The 19031-nt window shown below is 41.1% G+C and overlaps 1 protein-coding gene across 3 annotated transcripts in view; it reads left to right on the forward strand.

Annotated features, from left to right (window-relative positions):
* Positions 1-6238: 6238 nt before the first annotated feature.
* Positions 6239-19031, forward strand: part of PPA2 (inorganic pyrophosphatase 2) — an 85147-nt gene continuing 72354 nt past the window's right edge. For 2 of the 3 annotated variants that reach the window (XM_037031883.1, XM_037031884.1), the window contains exon 1: positions 6955-7142. In XM_037031883.1, coding sequence (XP_036887778.1) covers positions 6989-7142 — 154 coding nt within the window. In that variant the 5' untranslated portion in view covers positions 6955-6988. Of the gene's footprint in view, positions 6532-6954; positions 7143-19031 lie in introns of those variants that run through there. The other variant, XM_037031885.1, reaches the window with a different exon arrangement.

Genomic DNA, 19031 nt, shown 5'->3' on the forward strand with positions numbered 1-19031 from the left:
CATAATTACATTAGCCAAGACCAAAATGAAGGAGAGAATCCTAGAAGCAGCAAGGGATAAGGGGACAGTCACCTACAAAGGAGTACCCATCAGACTGTCAGCGGATTTCTCAAAAGAGACCTTACAGGCAAGAAGGGGCTGGAAAGAAGTATTCCAAGTCATGAAATCCAAAGACCTACAGCCAAGATTGCTTTATCCAGCAAAACTTTCATTTAGAATGGAAGGACAGATAAAGTGCTTCTCAGATAAGGTCAAGTTCAAGGAGTTCATCATCACCAAGCCCTTATTATATGAAATGCTAAAGGGACTTATATAAGAAAAAGAAGATGAAAAAGATGAACAGTGAAAGGACAGCAAACACACAGTTATTAACAACCACACCTAAAACAAAAGCAAACCAAGAAGACAGCTAGATCAGGAGTGGAACCATAGAAATGAAGAACACATGGAGGTTTAGAAACAGGGGGGTGGGAGGGGGAAAAGAGGGGAGAAGGCACAGAAAATAGCATAGATGGTAGGCAGAAAATAGATAGGGGGGAGGGCGAGAATAGTGGGGGAAATATAGAATACAAAGAACTTGAGACACGTGGTTATAAACTAAGGGGGGGAGAATGGTGGGGGAGGGAGGGTGTGGGTGGAGGGGATTGAAGGAGGGGAATAGAACAACTGTAATGGTATAATCAATAAAATATATTAAAATAAATAAATAAATAAATAGGGTTGCTTGATTTTTATTTATTATTTTTTATTTTTTTAAAGATTTTATTTATTTATCCTTAGAGGGGAAGGGAAGGAGAGAGGGAGAGAAATATCAATGTATGGTTGCCTCTGGTGCGTCCCGTGCCAGGAACTTGGCCTGCAACCTAGGCATGTGCCCTGACACGGAATCGAACCGCGATCGTCTGGGTCGCAGGCCCCCGCTCATCCACTGAGCTACACCAGCCAGGGCGATTTTTATTTTTTAAGAGGTCTTTTGTGTATTTGATAACAGTCCTTCATGAAATTTGTCTCTATTTTGCTGGTGTTAGCATGTGGGTAACTAATTTTGTGACCGGACCAGTCCTTATAGTTCTTATTATGATTGCAGACCCTTTACCAATACCATCAGGAAACCTTGAAATGACAGCGGTTTCTCACTTACAAGACCTAGAAATTATACGGCACATCAGGGGCCACACAGAGAGGTTGTGGAGAGAGAGAGGAAAAGAGAAGAGAGAGAGAGAGAGAGTGTGAGCCTGGGCCTGGAGTTCTGCTTTCATTAGGATGGAGGATGTGGTCCTAGAACTTCTTGGGCTCACTGTCGGTCAATATAAAACATAAGAATGGAAATTTAAACCGTGAGGAGACAAAACAAGTGGCCCAAATGGTCAGTTACTGAAGTTAGTGATGTCTAAAGCAAAGAAGCCTCAGTGCCAGGAGGTGGCCGGGCTCTTTAACCAGTGGCCTGGCTGGCAACATGCTGATCTAAGGCAGCCGGCTTTGAAGCAAATGCCTCTTTGAAGTGGATGCCTTGCCTGCCAATTAAAGCTTGTTAGGCACTTGCATTATAGAAAAGAAAAAAGTTATCAGGGCTTATACTACAATGTATTTTGCAATTATTTTCTCTTAGTTTATGGCTTATTTTCTTGAGGTTTTATTGATTTTATATAAATTTACTACAGCATAATGTAATATAATATTTCAAGATCTAAAGTTAGCAAAGCTTCTTTTGTTCCTCATGGCGATAACTTTGTTTCTCAATAAAACAATAGTTAATATTTAAATGAGAAGTGATACAGAACTTTCACATGTATTTAGAAAAAAAATGTGGCTGATAAAAAAATGGATAACCATGGCACCTAGCTAACATTCAGAAGTATTTTTGAACACTCATTTGAAAATATAATAAATATTTTAAATGTTTGGTAACATGAAAGTACTTTAAAAATTCCCCTATTAGATAAAGTATTCAAAAGGCCAGTGAAATATTGCATTCTGTGTATCCCTAACACGTAAATTAGAGAATGTTCAAAATCATTTTAAAATTCTCATTACTTTTACTAAATACTGCTATATTTCATGGCCCAGCTCCCAAAGCTAACTATTGGCTAGCAAGCATGAGCAATGACAATTAGAAAAAATTTAAATTTCCTTACTTATCATGCTGTAAAAATAATAATTCATTTTAGAAACACATGCTGTTTTTATAAAAGTTAACACATAAATGATGAAAATTCTTTTATTTCTTATTAGGGGCATCCAGGATTTCAGAAAAAGACAATTATAACCATGGTAGATTCTGCGTTAGGCTTACCAATTAGATTTACTAATTATCTTATTTTTCTTAGCTACAACTGCAATCCCCACTACGGTTTCATAGTTGTGGGGGTCACTGAAAATGACACTTTAATAAAGGACTTTTTGAGTTTGCTGTTAGCTTCTTCAGGGATGGCCTTAGCTGTTTTGCCAGCCTCAGTCTTCTTCAGGACAGCCAGCATCCAGTCCCTGGGGATAAGAAGACCCAGTGATTTTGGCTCCACTCCAGGCAATTCTACAGCCCATTCACATTCCAGAGTGTTCTGTAGGGTCAGCCGAGGCAGTAGTTGTTACCCAATTTTGCTTTTCACCTTTCCTTCCACACACAGGTCCCAAGGGAACAACCTAACAAACAGCACATACTAAACTTGACCTCAGACCCGGCTTCTCAGAGAATCTAGCAGATGTACTGTTGTCTTCACTGGGGGCTCCCTGCCTGGTTTCCAGCTCAACACGTTCCAAGGTGACTTTATCACCTGTCCCCAAGTTTCTCTCCCATTTTTATTTCCTTATATCTTCCATTGTCATTTCTCTATTCAATCAGGCCCCCTATTTTGTGATTTTTTTTTTCAAATCCAACATTCCTTTCTGATTTTACTGCTAGGACTAATGTCCTAGCATTACTACTATTACTTCTTATCACTGATATTACACACACTCAATTCTAATTCCCAAATACTTCAGTAAATTGAAGGGAATGAAAGATGGGAATGTAAGTGATTAACAATAAATGAAAACTCAATAACATCCATTGTTTCCTTTGCTGAATGCCTAATAACCTTGGTAACATTTTCAAGGTGTAATTTGTAAAGTAACAAGCATCAATGTTTTTAAAGTAAACATTTCATGTCCTAAAAATGTTTACTGTTATTATTGTTGGTTTCTTCAAATCAGGATGCACATCTCTTGGTGGCAGTTACTAGTAAGACATTTTGCCAGAATGAAGAAAGCTCTCGGCAAGAGGGCCCTCAGAACTACCCCTTAGATTCTCCCCGAGGGTAACTGTGAGTGTTAGGAAATAGAGAATGGTGTTAATTTGAAGACTACTCTGGGGGAAATTCTTCTCTTCACCATTTCCTAAAGAAGCCATTTTTAAGCTATTGTTTTTAATGTCATGAAGCAATAACATGTCTAAAAAGCAGGTACCTGGAATATTTTATTTTATCCTATGACTCAGATGTAAGATCATTAGCATTAACCCACAACTTCATCTCCTTAGGATTTTGTCTTGTTGAAACATCTGAACTTCAAAGGTTAATAGAACAATTAAGCTTTTTTTTGTTTCATAAGAAAACAATAACATTATACAGCTATTGTGATTTATGCACAAAAGAAATTTCTCCCTTTTGTTATGGGAAAGTTTGCTTTAGTACGCCTTATAGTTTAGCTTAGTCAAGTTGATCCATTAAAAAGCTGCCCCTGTTGACAAAAACATTTTAGATCTATAATCTAAGCAAAGTCAAAGTGGGCAGGGACAATATTTCCTAGAGATGTTTTCTGGAACTTGGGCAGGACCAGTCTCCTAATTTTAATTGACACAAAATAAGTGGAGGTGCTGAAAGAACCCGGGTGCCCGGTACCGACAAATGTGAATCCTGTTCACAATTGGAGTAGACATGTAGGCTTCTCACAGACCTTTTTAAGGAAGTTGTTCTATAAGGAAAGAAATAGACACTTGTGGCAAACTGCTGACTGTTCTCCAATATTCACGTCCCCTTTCTTCTGTAGTATGGCTCTTAATTTTTATCTAGGCCTATGACCACCCAGCAAAAAGTGTGAAAGTTGTGGCCCATAGACTAAGTTCTGCATATTGGGATGAAAGTAAAAATGGTACATGCAATTACTAGGATGTTCTTAAGGGAACATCCTTAAGGGAAGGAGCACTGCCCACACCCACCTCCTGTTCTTTTTTTTTTCTTCTTCTTCTTTCTTGCTAGGTTCAATGAGGACGTGATGGTTGGAGTTGTAGCAGCTAGCTGGAATTACGAGGATTACTTTAGCCATGGAGAGCGAACACACCAGAGCAACAAGATAGAAATAACTTGACGCTCTCATATGAGAGAGCCCCGTATCACCTACTTCCAGAATTTGTCGGTCAAAATTCTGACCATTGCCTAGATAAAAGTACTATTCTTTCTATATAAAGTTATATGATGGTTATAGAGTCATCTTACTAAGATTTTTTGCTTTCATATTGTTGTGAGTAAAGCGTTAAACCAGATTTTAAAAGTTGTCCATTTTGTTAACATTAATAACCAGAGGGTCTAGTTTGTAGCCATGGAACAGAGAGAAGTTAACTAGTTGAGACTAGGATCAGATGTGTAACTTTGATTTAATTACTATAAATTACTTAATATAATCTATATAACATGTTTGTCTTACCTTGTAAAAGCCAGGATTTTAAGAATCATATTTTTATGAATTTATGTATCCACTGATTCTATTTTTAGTACAATATTTTAAGAAATTATTTTTTAAAATGCCTTCTCTTTTTAATCCAAGGATATGTTAAGGGATTTCAGAGAGAAAGGGAGAGAAACATCAATATGAGAAATGTAGACTGGTTATCTCCCATACGTTCCCCTACCTGGGGGATCAATCCTGTAACTTAGGTATGTGTCCTGCCTGAGGATGGACACCACAGCCTTCATGTGTAGGAGACAACAAACCCAACCGAGTCATCTGGCCAAGGCAAAATGCATTATTTTTATTATTTTCTTTTTTAAACCTTTACCTGAGGATATGTATTTGTTGATTTTTAAAGAGAGAGAGGCATCAATCAGTTGACTCCCATATTCACCCAGACTGGGGATAGAACTCACAGCCTAGGTACGCGTGCCCTGACTGGGAACTGAACCAGCAACCTTTTGGTGTACAGAACAATGCTCCAACCAACCGAGCACCTGGCCGTGGCCAAAATACCTTCTTTTAATTAAAACCATTTCACTTAGGTTTTGCAAAGATCACAAGTGCGCTTTCTTGGACTTCCTGTAGAATTGCTACTCTTCTTGTGTTTACTTTTGTAGAGTAGTAACTATTTAATTGTCTTTAAAGTTTTAATTTCTAATTTTAAACAACTCTTACTGCTTTCAAGATTCTCTCACTCCAATTTGTTGAAAATTGACCATCATGTCTGACAACAAGGTCTTTTGATGCTTGAGGAGGTGGGGGAAGCCATTTGGATTGGGATGAGAGCCTATGAGGAAGTGGAGGTCATGCCTATGCCCAATTGTTCCACACGTATTTCAGAAAAGTTGGTAACTGGAACTTCATATGCTAATGAGGAGGATTTGGTGAGGTGTTCCAGGGGCAATTTAACTCAACAATGGTGCCATTCTTAGATGCAAGGCATGGAGCCAGATCCTGAAACGGAGACTAAATCTTGAGCCCTAAAGCTTGGCAGGCTACGAATCCAGGGTGAAGTAGGGAACACGATAGGTTCACAAAGATAGGTACAGTACCAAGTGCCGACAGAAAAGTGAAAATGTAAGAAAAGGAAGGATACATCACCTTTACCTGAGTTAAATGAGAAAGAACTTCACGGAGGGGATGCGAGTTCATCGTTTTTGCTCTATAAATCAGTGTCAAAATTGAGTCTTCAAAAGAGGCCTCATCATTGTCTCATAATGTTTTTGCATGAGTTGTATGCTTGTGGCCCACGTTGGGCAGCATCTAGAACAGTGCCTGGCACAGAGTAGTCACTCGATATTGTATCATTATAATAAACATAATATGATAGTAAATACTGACTGGTTGAGTGAAGGAATGCATGGACGCATTAATAAACAGCAGTGAGCTCTTCAGGACGGTGGACGCTGTCTTGCTCATCTTCGAAGCCCAGCTTCCCTGGGGGTGCAGTATGCATTACTTAGGCAACTGGATGAGCGCTTTGATTTCTCAGATCCGAGTCGCCAGGGCCAACGTGGCCTTGGCGGGGACTTAGATCCCAGCCCCCGGCACGGAAGGACGACTCCGGACGGCAGGGGGCGCCGGCGCAGGACCGGGGAGGCTCTGCGCGGCCTGGCTACCATCCCTTGAGGAGCCGTACCGCCCGCGACGCCAGGCGAATGCTGCCGCCACTGCTGCGCACGGGTTGGGGCTGTCGCGTGGGCGCCCTCGCCGCCACCCGACTCAAGAGGGTAGAGAGTGCAGGGCTCGCGCCGCGCAGCGCCATGGCCACGTACCGCACGGAGGAGCGCGGCCAGCCCCCCTCGCCCGGTTACCGCCTCTTCTTCAGTAAGTAGCTCGCGCAGTAAGTTAGACCTTCAGTAAGAAGGTCGAACCTGTGCTACCCGCGCGGCCTCCCTCCCCCTCTTGGCCCCTCTGCGGTGGCCTCACGGTCCAGACCACATGGTGCAAGGGAGGGCCCGCGCCAAGTCACTGGGGCCACCTGCGAAGTTGAGTAGCGACCCGCGTTCCCAAAGGCGGGGTGCAAAGATGCGGGGTGTTAAGGCCAACCGCCCTTCCCGAGGCCCTTGGGCGGGCTCCCAGCCATTAGCCGAGACCCGGCCGCCGCCTCGGGTTCACCCAACTGAATATTGAAAGGAAAGGCACGGAGCCCGCCCTCTCGCTGCGCGTAACGAAGCTCCTCCTCGGGAGGGATGCAGGCCATTGGAGAGGCTGGCAGAATTTCGGAGGTGTCTAGTCCCGCGGCTCTTTGCCGGGGGAACTCTGACGACATTCTCCCCAAATCATGAATTTACACTCAGAAGTTTATACCTTGAATGAAATGCACGATCAAGAGCCTTTTTGGCTCCAGCGTAGCCCCTCCCCCCTCCCCGAATGGAGCAGGCCCAAGACCACAGGGCTCCGTCTCTCACGGCATTTAACTGGCCGACTAAGGCTGGGTAGGACCCAGGTATCCGTTTTCTCTGTCTCTCTCTCTCTCTCCCCCGCGCTCCCCACGCTGACTGCAGAGCTGACGTCAGAGCTGACTTCAGAGCCCCTGCTATTGGGGGTGGGGAATAGTTTTTTATTTCTGTGAAGTCGGTCTTCATCCTCCATCTGTTAGGATTACCAGCTCTAAAGTTTCAGACCTGAACTCTAATCCTGAGTTCCTCAGCTCTAATCTTTGACCACGGACAAGTTTCTTAAGTTGCTAAACCTTGATTTTTCTCATCCATAAACTAGAGCTGTAAGAACTACTTGGCACATTGTAGGTACAGTGATTAGTCACAGGGTCTAGAATTTAAGTTACTATTTAATACCTGTAATCATTATTGGTATCTGTAATTTATCATATGTTTGCACCTATCCTACCTGAGTTCAGGATTGAGGAGTATTTTACGGCAGACAAAATTAAGCTTGCCTAAAGTCTTGTGATTGTAATGCAACGGGTACTAGAATTCCCGTTGTCTTCAAAATTGGTTGCTTTTTCCCTCCATGGTACATACATACTCTTCTTCATCCTTGTTTGGTCAGACTGATCTGGTGGACAGGACCCCTAGCAAGAAGTCCCAGATTTCTGAATGGGTTATGTTCCAAAAGGTTACAATGCGATGATTACTGGGAACTGTTTTTCAAGAAACAATGTTATAAAATGGCAGTTAGGTTTGTAAATAGATAAAAGCATCTGCAATGCATGATACCCGTGAGTGTACTCTAGCTTTGCAATAAACACAGTAATTAATACTAGACAAAAATAGTTAATAAATATTTGGGAAGTATGCTCAGCTCTGTTAGGGGTGGCATTGAGGAGATTTAATTATAAGCCCTGTTCTTAAGATTCATAACATCAGTGTAATTAGTTAAGGAGGATATAATATTTTGTGTGAACGTTAGTTGAGGAAAAACTGTCCTGAGAAGCCTGGAGTATATGGCACCAGAGTCAGTCGCTGGCTTCGGAATGGGGAGTCCCAGGCCTTAATCCTGGCTCTGCCATGAACTCTCCCTCTGTGCTGCTGGGCAGGTGGTTGCTTCATTTCTAATCTCACAGGGCCAGTTTCTTTAGCTGTAAAACGAAGAAGTTTGATCTTCAGTGTCCTTCTCAGCACCGACAACCGTAGAAGGCACTGGATGAATAATAAATCTCTGTCGAGGCAGGCCTCTACGGGGCATTTCTCAGGCTGTATTGTACATTGGCCCCTCCCTGTGGCTTCTCCCTGAGCTAAAAGTGTAGTTCAGACTCATGATTTTTCTGTAACGAGAATGGCACACATATGATTTTTCACTCAGTTGGGACAGCAGAAAAGAAGAAGAAAAAAGTTTTACTGAGGTAAATGGGCAAGAATCGGAAGAAAGGGGAGTGTGGTTTCTGAGAAGGGCCAGGTTGTGAGAGTCATTGGAAGGTGGGTTGGGTCAGACAATTTCTGAACTAAACGCCAGATGGCATCCTTGGCCCAGGACTGTCTGCTACTCTCGGGAAGGGGTAGGACAAAGTGAAAGGAACCCCCACTGGGGCAGGGGGGAAGGGGGAAGGCAATAAACAAATTGCTCTTTATAAAGATGGTCACATGTGGGATGTTTTTCATTCTGGCAGTGTCTGCGGGCAGCACTGGAGTGCAGTTCTATCTAATGTCAAAGAAAAACATGAGCGCAGCCGTAGTTGGCTGAAAAGTGCTGTTCAGCCTTACTAAACTGGAATCATGTTTCCACATTTCCAAATGTAGCTGAATATTAGTGCAATGGGAATTGGACCGTTTCTGTGCTTAATGTCTGCGAATGGTTTCTCTGCTGCCATTCAGAACAATCAGAATGATGGATGTGATACCTTTCCCTCCCCTTTTAATTGGGGTTGGACTTTATAGAAACAGTATTGAAATAAGAAGACAGGCTGACACAGGAGGGAGAGCATCCTGCTGGAGTCCTCAGGCCTCCTTGGTGCCAGCCCTGGCCCTGTTACTAACTTTCTGTGTGGCCTGAGTGAGTCATTTAACCTTCCTGTACTCCATGTTATTAAACCATGGAAAGGGGAGATTGGACTGGAGATGATCATTTTCCAGACTGGGCTGAGTTGAGCACAAGCATTCCATGGGATGTTACTGGGTTTTCTTTAAAAAAGGTCTTCATGGTGTAATAAATTAGCAGAACACTTCCCATTTTATTGCCTTCTTGGAGAGTCAGAAAGTGTCTAATAAAGGCCTGGGATATTCTGATGTAAATTGTCCCAAACTTTTGAACCTTAGAGCCCCTGTTTCTCAGAACATTTGTTAACTTCTTAGTGACTCTTTGAGTTTCCTGCAATTTAGTTTGGAAAGTGCTGAATGAGATGATTTTTGAAACTTCCAGAAGCAAGTGTGTTTTGGAGAGACAGTTCTAGACTAAAAGTCAAAACACTTAGGGTTCAGGCCTGGCTTGACTGTTTTGGTTATCTGAAGAATGGGGAGAGCACTAATAAGTATACAGAATTGATGTAGCAGATAAGTGAGACTGTGTATAAAGATTATCAGTGTCTTACACATGGTAAGGACTTAATATGTGTTCTTTCTTTTCCCATTTGACTTCAAGACCTAAGACCAGAGTTCTTATTGTTAAGTCTGTCAAAGGTTAAAACAATGGAATGTAGATAAAATTGAGTATTTGGAATCTATTCCAATTTATTAATCCATAGGTCTCAGAGTTTTTGGTTTGTACTGCCCGGCAATCTTGAATTAATTGCGAAATCATAACGCACTTGTACATGTTTACATGAGACCAAGATTGCATATCAATATTCCCTTTTGATAGCCTGCATATTTTTGCTGGTATTTTTCATTAGTATCTTGGAAACTTACTATTTTGAACTTTTCTCGAAGGATGGAGAGATGCTATGCTTTTCATAATTCAGATTTCTGTTACCACGGGAAGGCAGCAGCGCCCTCACTAAAACAGTGCCATGGTGATTGCGTTTATTAGCATGGATGTGAGTCATGCGGTTCTTTAAGAGTGAATTTGTTTTATCCTTTATAGGATAAAAGAAGCCTACGTAAGCCTAAGCATATGCTTATGCTGAAGTTACTGTAGGTTTTCGTTTTTAGGTACGTCATTTGAGTAGTAGGTGCAGTCTGCCATTGAATGTACCATACATTTGGACCTAATACATTTTCCTGTGAATAAGCTACGAAACAGGTGTTTCAGTGTTAAATAGATGAGTGCCTGTAACCTTATTTATTTAAGAAGTTGGCCCATATTATAGAATTTGAACTGACACAATAGAACAAAATAAAAATCGATCGACTTTTCACAGTCGATCAATTTCTCATCCTTATTTTTGCCTCTGGGATAACACTTTCTTAGTACTGTTTTTGATGGCTTCCTTCAGCAGTGTCTCCTGCTGTATCCTTCTGTACTTCCACACTTTAACCTTTGAAATGCGCCGGGTTCAGTCCTTAGCACCCCCCTCTATCTGCTCCCTCGGGCCGGCGTTGGCAGACCTCTTCCCTGAAGAGTCAGACAGTAGATAGACTGAGCGGCCCTGCAGTCGGTAGCAGCCAGCGAACCCTGCTACTGTAGCGCAAAGCAACCAGAGGTAGTAAAAGCAGAGGTGTGGCTGTGGTTCCACAAAACTTTACTTACAAATATAAAACAGGCCGTTGGCTGTGTTTGGCCCACAGTCACTGACTTTGCCATTACTCCCGTAATGGCAAAGAGGCCTCTTTGAGGCCTCTAGGGGCCTCATCCAGTCTCATAGCTTTAAATGCCATCTATGCCTCCCAGACATTCCGCCCCAATCTCTCTTCAACACAAAATTTACACTTCCAGCTTTCCACTTGGTATTCCCACTTAAAGGTTTACAAAGCATCTCAAGGTTAATATGTGCAATTCAGAAATCCTGACCCCCGTTTCACTTCTATAATCGAAAACCTAGGAGACCTTCTTGTTGCCTCTTACTTTGACCCCACATCCAGCTCATTTGTCTCTTCCTTTAGCTTTGCTTTCGAACATATCCAGCCAACACAGTCAGTCCCTCCACGTCCACCCTGCCACTTTGGCCACATTGTAATCATCCTTCCCTTGGCTGGTGGCCTCCTGCTTCCCCCCTTCCCCCCTGTAGTTTGCTTTCTACACAGAAGCCACCTTGATCCTTTAACACGGAAGTCAGATCATGTCCAGACTCGGCTCAAAACCCCAGTGCCTTTCCATTTCACTCAAAATAAATTGTAAATATTTACCGTAGTATATACAAGGTCCTACATGGCCTAGTATTGGGCTTCCGCTCTGCATTCATCCCTCACTGCTCTTCCCTTTGATCGTGTCTTCCAGTCTTCCTGGCCTTGCTGGCTCTCAAACATGCTGTGCACATTCCTGCCCCAGCACCTCTGTGCTTGCTGTGTGCCTGCCATGGCCCCCCTTGGGTGTCTGCTTGACCCCCTTCCCATTTCATTCAGCTCTGTGCCCATTGTTACCCATTAGAGAGATCTTTCAAGGCCTTTCCATATGAAATAGTGTCCCCTTCCATTATTCACTCTTTGCTTGCCCTGATTAGTTTTCCTTTATGGTGCTTATCGTACTTTGTATAGTAAAAACATATTCATTTCATTGCTTCAGTGTATCCTTCCCCTGTGAACATAAGTTCTTTAAGAGCAAGGGGTTTGTATACTTCGTACCTAAGACAGTGTTTGGTGTAGTATTTGTGTTCTGTGACTATTTACTGCATGAACAATTTATGGAGACCTTATAAATCGAATGGGAAAAGAGAATGGGAAAAGAGAACTTGAATTTGAAGAAATTAAAATATGGTTGTTAAGACAGAGAACTTCATAGAAGTTTTAGTGGGTTGAATGGTGTTCTGTTGTTTGAAGCCACAAAGTTTGTAGTAATTTGCTACAGGAGCCTCAGAAAAGTGAGGATACAAAGTGAAGAAGCCTACCAGAGAGTTTGAACGCAATATCAGGGGGGAAAAAAGAGGTAGGCAGAAGAAGCACAGACACTCAGTCTAGGAAGTCCCACATTTGACTGATGAGAGTTCCAGAAGAGAGGAACAAAAAAATGCAGAAGAAATTATTAAAGGAACAATGAAAGAGATCTAAGAATTTAAGAGCTCAAGTGCTGTAAGTCCCAGACACATAATTGGGAATCTCAGAAACCTGAGACTAGAAGAGGGTCCTGAAAGTCCTGGGCAGGGTAGGCAGGGAGGGAGGGAGAACAGGCGCTGGTGTTGGACTTGGCAGCAGCACTAAACGCTTGGTGACTGGAGCAATGCCTCCAAGGTTCTGAGAGAAAATAACGGCCCCCCTAGAATTCTCTACCTGGACAACCATTGACTGGGGGTGCAGATTGAATGAAGACTTTGGACATTTACCTTCCTTGCAACCTTTCTTACAGAACACGAGTTAGGGACATGCTTCTGTAAAACAAGCAAATCAAAGAAGATTAATGCATGGGGCCTAGAAACAGTAGATCTTAGCTGGAGAACGAAGAAGAAAAGTCTCAGGGTGCCAAGCAAGCGTTCAGCCCAGACTGCAGCAGGAGGGCAGCGTCCCAAAGGGAGCTACACCGGCAAAGCAAGAACTCTGTACTTTTAATGGGTGGGGGCTGTGAGGCATTAAAACAATTTATAGGTATGATTATGACTCACAATGGGAGAAAGATAATTAGAAGCACAAGTCAAAACAGAAGCAGAACAACCAGAGAGGACATTTAATTTTAACGTTCTACTCGGCTACAAATCAACGCATCGACAGTGCTTCTCAAACTTTCCCAAGCAGGAGAATTATTTGAGTGTGCTAAAAAATAGAGACATCCAGATTTTTCTTCCTGAGTTTCTGATTCACTAGTATGAATGAAATCAGGGTCCAGAGATGTGTTTAACAAACACTTCAGGTTTTTCTTATCCTTAGAAAAATTTTGGAAATACAGTTGACTCTTGAACAACATTGGGATCAGGGGGGCCAACCCTCTGCATAATCAAAAATCCACATATAACTATTGACTCCCCCAAAACTCTACTGATAGCCTTACAAATAACACAAACCATAGACTAACACATATATGTGTGTTATGTGTATTACATACTGTATCCTTATAATTAAGTAAGCTAGAGAAAAGAAAATGCCACTAAGAAAATCATAAGGAAAATACATTTACAGTATTTACTGAAAAAAAAAAAAAAACCTGTATGTAAGTGGACCTGCTCAGTTCAAAGCCATGTTGTTCAATAGTTAACTTGTACTAACAGGAAGAGCATAGAAAATTCCATGTTTGGTTATAGAACATTTTATCAGCCTCAAAATGGAAGTGTAAAAGTGCAAGAGTCAAAAATCAGGAATGAGAATAATGAGGAAAGGGGTAAAAAACTGATTAGTAGAGTCAAATATTGTATATGTTTGGTGGAACAGAGAACAAAGAGCTATAAAGTATCCAGATGACTCAATAGAGAATTTAGGAGGAATAGTTGGGGTCAAGTGAACTAAACTACCTCCCAGAATTGGAATCAGTAGATTATTTCTAAATACATTAGTTAGAGAGATGAAGATGATCACCAGACCTAAATAAACTGAAGAGGTGAAGTGGGGTGCTCTGGTAAGAGAGACACAGGAGAGAAGTGGCTACTCTTCCTTTTTTTAACCACATGCATGCATTCTTTTGTCTAAACAACAAAATAGGTATTTGGAAAAGTAGATGGGCCACAACTTGGTTTCAACTCTAAAGAAACAACTTGTCAGAGCTTTAGGTAGTGAAGTTCTCACCCAAGATTTGTCACTGATTTACTCCGAGTCTCTGAAACAGGCTGTGTCTAATGTGAGCTGCAGTTCTCTTACCTTCGCAGGGTGATGTGCATTGCTGCACAGTCCATTTCTGTCTCTGTGGCTCACGTGTGTAATATGGATTACCCTTTCATTTGCTAGAGGGTCGGGATGGGTAGTGCGTATCTTTAAATCCACCTTCAGAGAATCTTAATACTTTAAATGGAGCATAATAGCATACTAATAGCAGTGACCCCAGAAAACGTTTACTGGAAGACTCTCATTCCTCTTTTGTGCATTAGGTCAGTGATTAGCTCTCTAATTGTGCCAAGAGGATTCTTTTCTTTTTCTTTTTTTTAAATCTTCATCTGAGGACATGCTTATTGATTTTAGAGTGAGGGGGAGGGAGGGAGAGATGGAGAGAAACATCGATGGGAGAGAGAAACATCCATTGGTTGCCTCTCCTAAGTGCCTGACTGGAGGCTGTTCTCATACACCCCCAGACTGGGAATGAACCTGCAGCTAGGGTTCAACAATGAACATAACCTTGGCATGTGCCCTGACCGGGAATCAAACCTGCAGCTGGGCATGTGCCCTGACTGGGAATTCAACGGGCGACCTTTTGGTTTATAGGATGGTGCTCCGACCAACTGAGCCACACCAGCCAAGGGAAGGACTCCTTTTTTCTTTAAGCTTGCTGGGTGATGTGCTCCCAGCAAGCACAGGGTGATGGAGTCCACGCCCTGTCCTAGCTGTGAGTACAGCTCGGCTTCAGCACCTTTCTATCCCAGCACCTAGGACATTTCCTTTCACTTGACTAACTTGTACGTTACTTAATTGAAGAACATAGGAAAAATTAAGTTTCCAAGAAATTGATGGACTCTAATAAGCTCAGAAACTAAAAACACTCAGGCTCTTGGCCTCTGTGTTCATTATTCCTGAGATCTAAGGCCATATTTTAATTTAATTATCTAGAAATTTTTATTACTACATTTTTATTTATACTATTTGGTGACCCTAAATATATGGTTACCTGAGTGAGACCATTCACTCATTTATACTCTTTTTCCCTTCCAAAATGGCAGTTAGAAAACAATTTAAACATCTATTGTCATTACCTTAGTGTTTAAGTGGAATTCTGTTTAGATCCCAATTTAAAGGGCAGTTGTCACAGGCCTTTAACTTCTGTGATCACAGCTTAGTTTAGTCCTGTTTTCCTCAGCCTTGAGTGAGGTGCACTCAGCTTGCACCCTAAAAGCTTGTTGGGGCTTATTCCCGGTCAACAGGGAACATTGGAGCATTAGGGAAATATGACACCTAATTCATGTACTAGAGGTATCGTTTACTGTCAGGTTTCCTATACTGCCTTAATTTTAATAGTGAATTTACCTGGTTTGTGCAGGTAAATTCTTAGAGGCAAGATTCTTGTTCATTTCCATCACAGTGTAGGTCCCAAACATAACAACTGAAGTAATCTGCTAAAGCAAGTATTTCCAGCCTTTTTCATCTCAGGGCACCCGTAAACTCATTATTAAAATTCTGCAGGGCACCAAAAATATATTGTTTTGCCAATCTGACCCCCTCAAAATAAGTATAATTTTGATACACTCATACCTGACAGCTATTGTTGTATTGACTATTGTCATTTCTTAATTTGACAGTCTTAATTTAAGGGAAAAGAGGTCAAAACCCCTGACTAAATTGTCAGCTATTGCATGTTTTAAAAATTATTGCAGCACACTTGCTGTGCTAAAGGATTGTATTTTTTATTCAGAATTCTACCTTATCTTTGAGACTTAAAGCAGAGAAAAGAATTACAGATCAGTGATTGTCCTTTGAAACAAGAGCTTCTGTCATTATACCTTCATACATGTATTTTCTTGGCCCCCCTTTTATTTTTTTGCTCCATGTTTATTTTTAAAATTACACAGTAAAATTTATTCTGTGAACAAAAGCCCATCACTCCAAACAATTTCCTCGCGGTCCCTCTAAAGCAGGGGCGCCAAACTTTTCACCCAGTCCCACATCAGCCTGGCAGTTGCCTTCAAAGGGCTGAATGTAGATTTAGGACTGTCTAACTGTAACTAGGCCTTAACAGCGAAGTGAGAGCTGGGTGGAAACAAGGTGCCTGGCCGGATAAAACAAGGTGGAGGGAGGGATTCGGCCCACAGGCCTTGTGTCTGCCACTGGTGCTTTAAAGAGTCAGTTCCAGCCTGTGGCCTTAACATTCTCACAACCACTGATCTGCTCTTTATCCCTATAGTTTTGCATTTTCCAGGATGTCATCTACATGTAATTGAGTCTAGCTTCTGACACTTGGTGTAATGCATTTCAGATTCATCCGTTTTGTTTGTTGTGTGTATTAGTATTTCATTCCTTTTTATTGAGGACATATATTATTGAGTAGAACACCATTGTACTGGGTATAACTGAGTTTGTTTATTTATTTGCCAGTTGGGTTTTTGGTTGTTTTCAGTTTTTGATGATTTTGAATAAAGCTGCTATAAAGACTCAGATTTTTGGGTGAAAACAGTTTTCGTTTCTCTTGGTTAAGTTCTTAATAGTAGGATTTCTGGGTCATATGTTTATCAGGAATTGCCAAACTTTTCCAAAGCGGCTCTACCATTTTCATTTCCCACCATTTTATTTTAATGGAAAGTATGTAAAGGTGACCCATTTAAGTATCTTGCTTATTTATAGAAACATAAATGATCATGCCACAAACTGATAATGTTGTTTCTTGTGCTCTCGTGTTGCTCATAGGTAACTTTAAAATCAGGCAAAAAGAATTTGAAATTTGACGATGTTTGAAAAATAGGATTTTTTTTCTCTTAGATGCATCCTTTTTAACTGATGAAGAGCTTTATAGATCACAGCTAGAGTTTCATAGAGTTTGACACCTCTGCTCTTCTCAACGTTTCTCTGCTTTGTGCTTAGGTCCTCCTTTGGGGATTACCTTGTTGCTAGGGTGTAAAAAGAAGCATCATACTAACAGTTTGGACGGGAAAATAAAATAGTAATAGTGAAGTTGTGAGTATGTGACACACCGAGTTTATTTTTGTGTTATTATCTGTTCTTGAATTTTTCCATACAAAGAACCGTAAACCTACTTTTGCTCACCCTGTATGTATCAAAAACCTACTAATTGCTGCCTACTTTTCTGAATGGTGGGGATCCAGCAGAGAGCTAACTAAACAACAAAACCTCCTGCTTTTAGGAACCTAGTCTAGTGGTCAATGCTAAGGCAAATGATGTCGCAGAGAGGAGGAAATAAAATTTTGGTATTATATGCTTCTGATTTTAAGTTAAGGGCCGTTAAGTTGTTATATGTTTCTGATTTTAGTGGGCTGAAGCCAGGGCTTGTTTGTTTTTTTAAACAACTATTATTTTTGAATAATTGTAGGTTTGGCAAAGTTGCAAAGATAGTACAGAACTCCAATATATCCCTTACAATTTCCCCCTAATGTAGCATCGTTCATTACCACTGTGCATTTGTTAAGACTAAGAACACTGTTAACTGATGTCTAGGTTTATTTGATATCACTAGTTTTTGTACTAATGGCATTTCTCTATTCCAGGATCCAATTCAGGATTCAACATTGCATTTACTCATTATATTTCCTTGGTCTCCTCCAGTCTGATAATTTGTCAGTGTTCCTTTTTGTTTTAATGATCTTGTGATTTATAAAACAGTGCTAGTTAGGTATGTTGTAGAATTTCCCCCAGTTTGCATTTGTCTGATGAATTTCTTATGATGACACTGAGGTTACGGGGTTTGGGGAAGATTAGAACGGAAGCGAAGTACACTTCTCATCCCAGCCTATCAGGAGGCACATGCTGTCCACACGACTGATCACTGGTGATGTTAACCTTGGTCACTTGGTTAAGGTCACTGTCAGGTTTCTCCACTTTAACGTTTTTTTTCCTTTTCCATATTCTATTCCAGGGGTTTCAAACTCACTTTCACCTGGGGGCACATTAACTTTGCAGTTGCCTTCAAAGGGCCAAATGTAATTTGAGAACTGTATAAGTGTAACTGCCCCTTAACAGTTAAGCAAGAGCTGGGCACTGCCGCCAGGTAGAAACAAGGCGCTGGGCTGGATAAAACAAGGTGGAGGGATGGATTCAGCCCGCGGGCCTTGTGTTTGCCATCTCTGCTGTATTCTTTGGAAGCCAGTCATTGAGTTCAGTCACATGGGGGCCAGCGGGGAGGAGCAGGGCTAGCTTTACTTTGGGGGGAGGGCATCTGCATATATTGTTTGGACTTTTTCTGTAAAGAAGATTTGTCTTTTCTGATTTATTTAGATAAATTTATGTGTGTTAGTGTGAATTTATGTATATATTTTTTCTGTATTGGGTTCGAATCCAATGCTCCATTATTTTATTTTGTTGCTCAGATTGTTCAACTTTGGCCTTTGGGAGCTCTTTCAAGGGGGCTTCCGTTTATTCCTGGCATGCCTCCTACCTTTTGCGTTTTGAGCACTTGGTTGATTTCTGGTAGCACAGGATGCTTAGGCTTATTCTCGTGTGCTCTTTGCCCAGCCTCAGAATCAGCCCCCTCTTCAGGACACCCTAGTTCTTTTCTATTGGAGAATAGTGCTTAGAAACCAAGAGTTGGTTGCTGAGTGTACTCATTGATATTGGGAAGTCAGCCAGTCCTTGTTCTATTTTGTTAAAATATTTCTAAAGTCTAAATTTGAAAATTATGCCACAGAGGTAGCTGGAAATTATAAAGTGAAAAGTTTCTGTGGCTATATTAAGTCCAACTTTATGAAACAAATACATTTCAATAAAAATGCCCATTGTGTCACTGTATTTTATTTCAATAATATATACTTCTAAAAGTATTTAAAATACACATTTCAGTATTTAATGAAGATGGTTTCTGGTATTAAAGCTTTTTTTTTCTTTTAAACTTAACATTAGCATCATTATCACTTTGAGTGGATATGAATTATTTGTTTTTTCGGGGGGTAGGACCTTTAGACCTCTGTTCATATGGATTATAGGCAGAAAGTGGGAGTTTTGTTGTTCAGTTTCTCATAGTGACATTGATACCAATTTTAATCCAATTCACTTAGTAAAGACTCTTTTCAAAATGAGATATTTCATATTTGGGGGTTTGATTTTATT

Source organism: Sturnira hondurensis, unplaced genomic scaffold, assembly GCF_014824575.4.
Source record: "Sturnira hondurensis isolate 20B ecotype Veracruz unplaced genomic scaffold, ASM1482457v3 Scaffold0021214, whole genome shotgun sequence".
NCBI classification, from domain to species: domain Eukaryota; kingdom Metazoa; phylum Chordata; class Mammalia; order Chiroptera; family Phyllostomidae; genus Sturnira; species Sturnira hondurensis.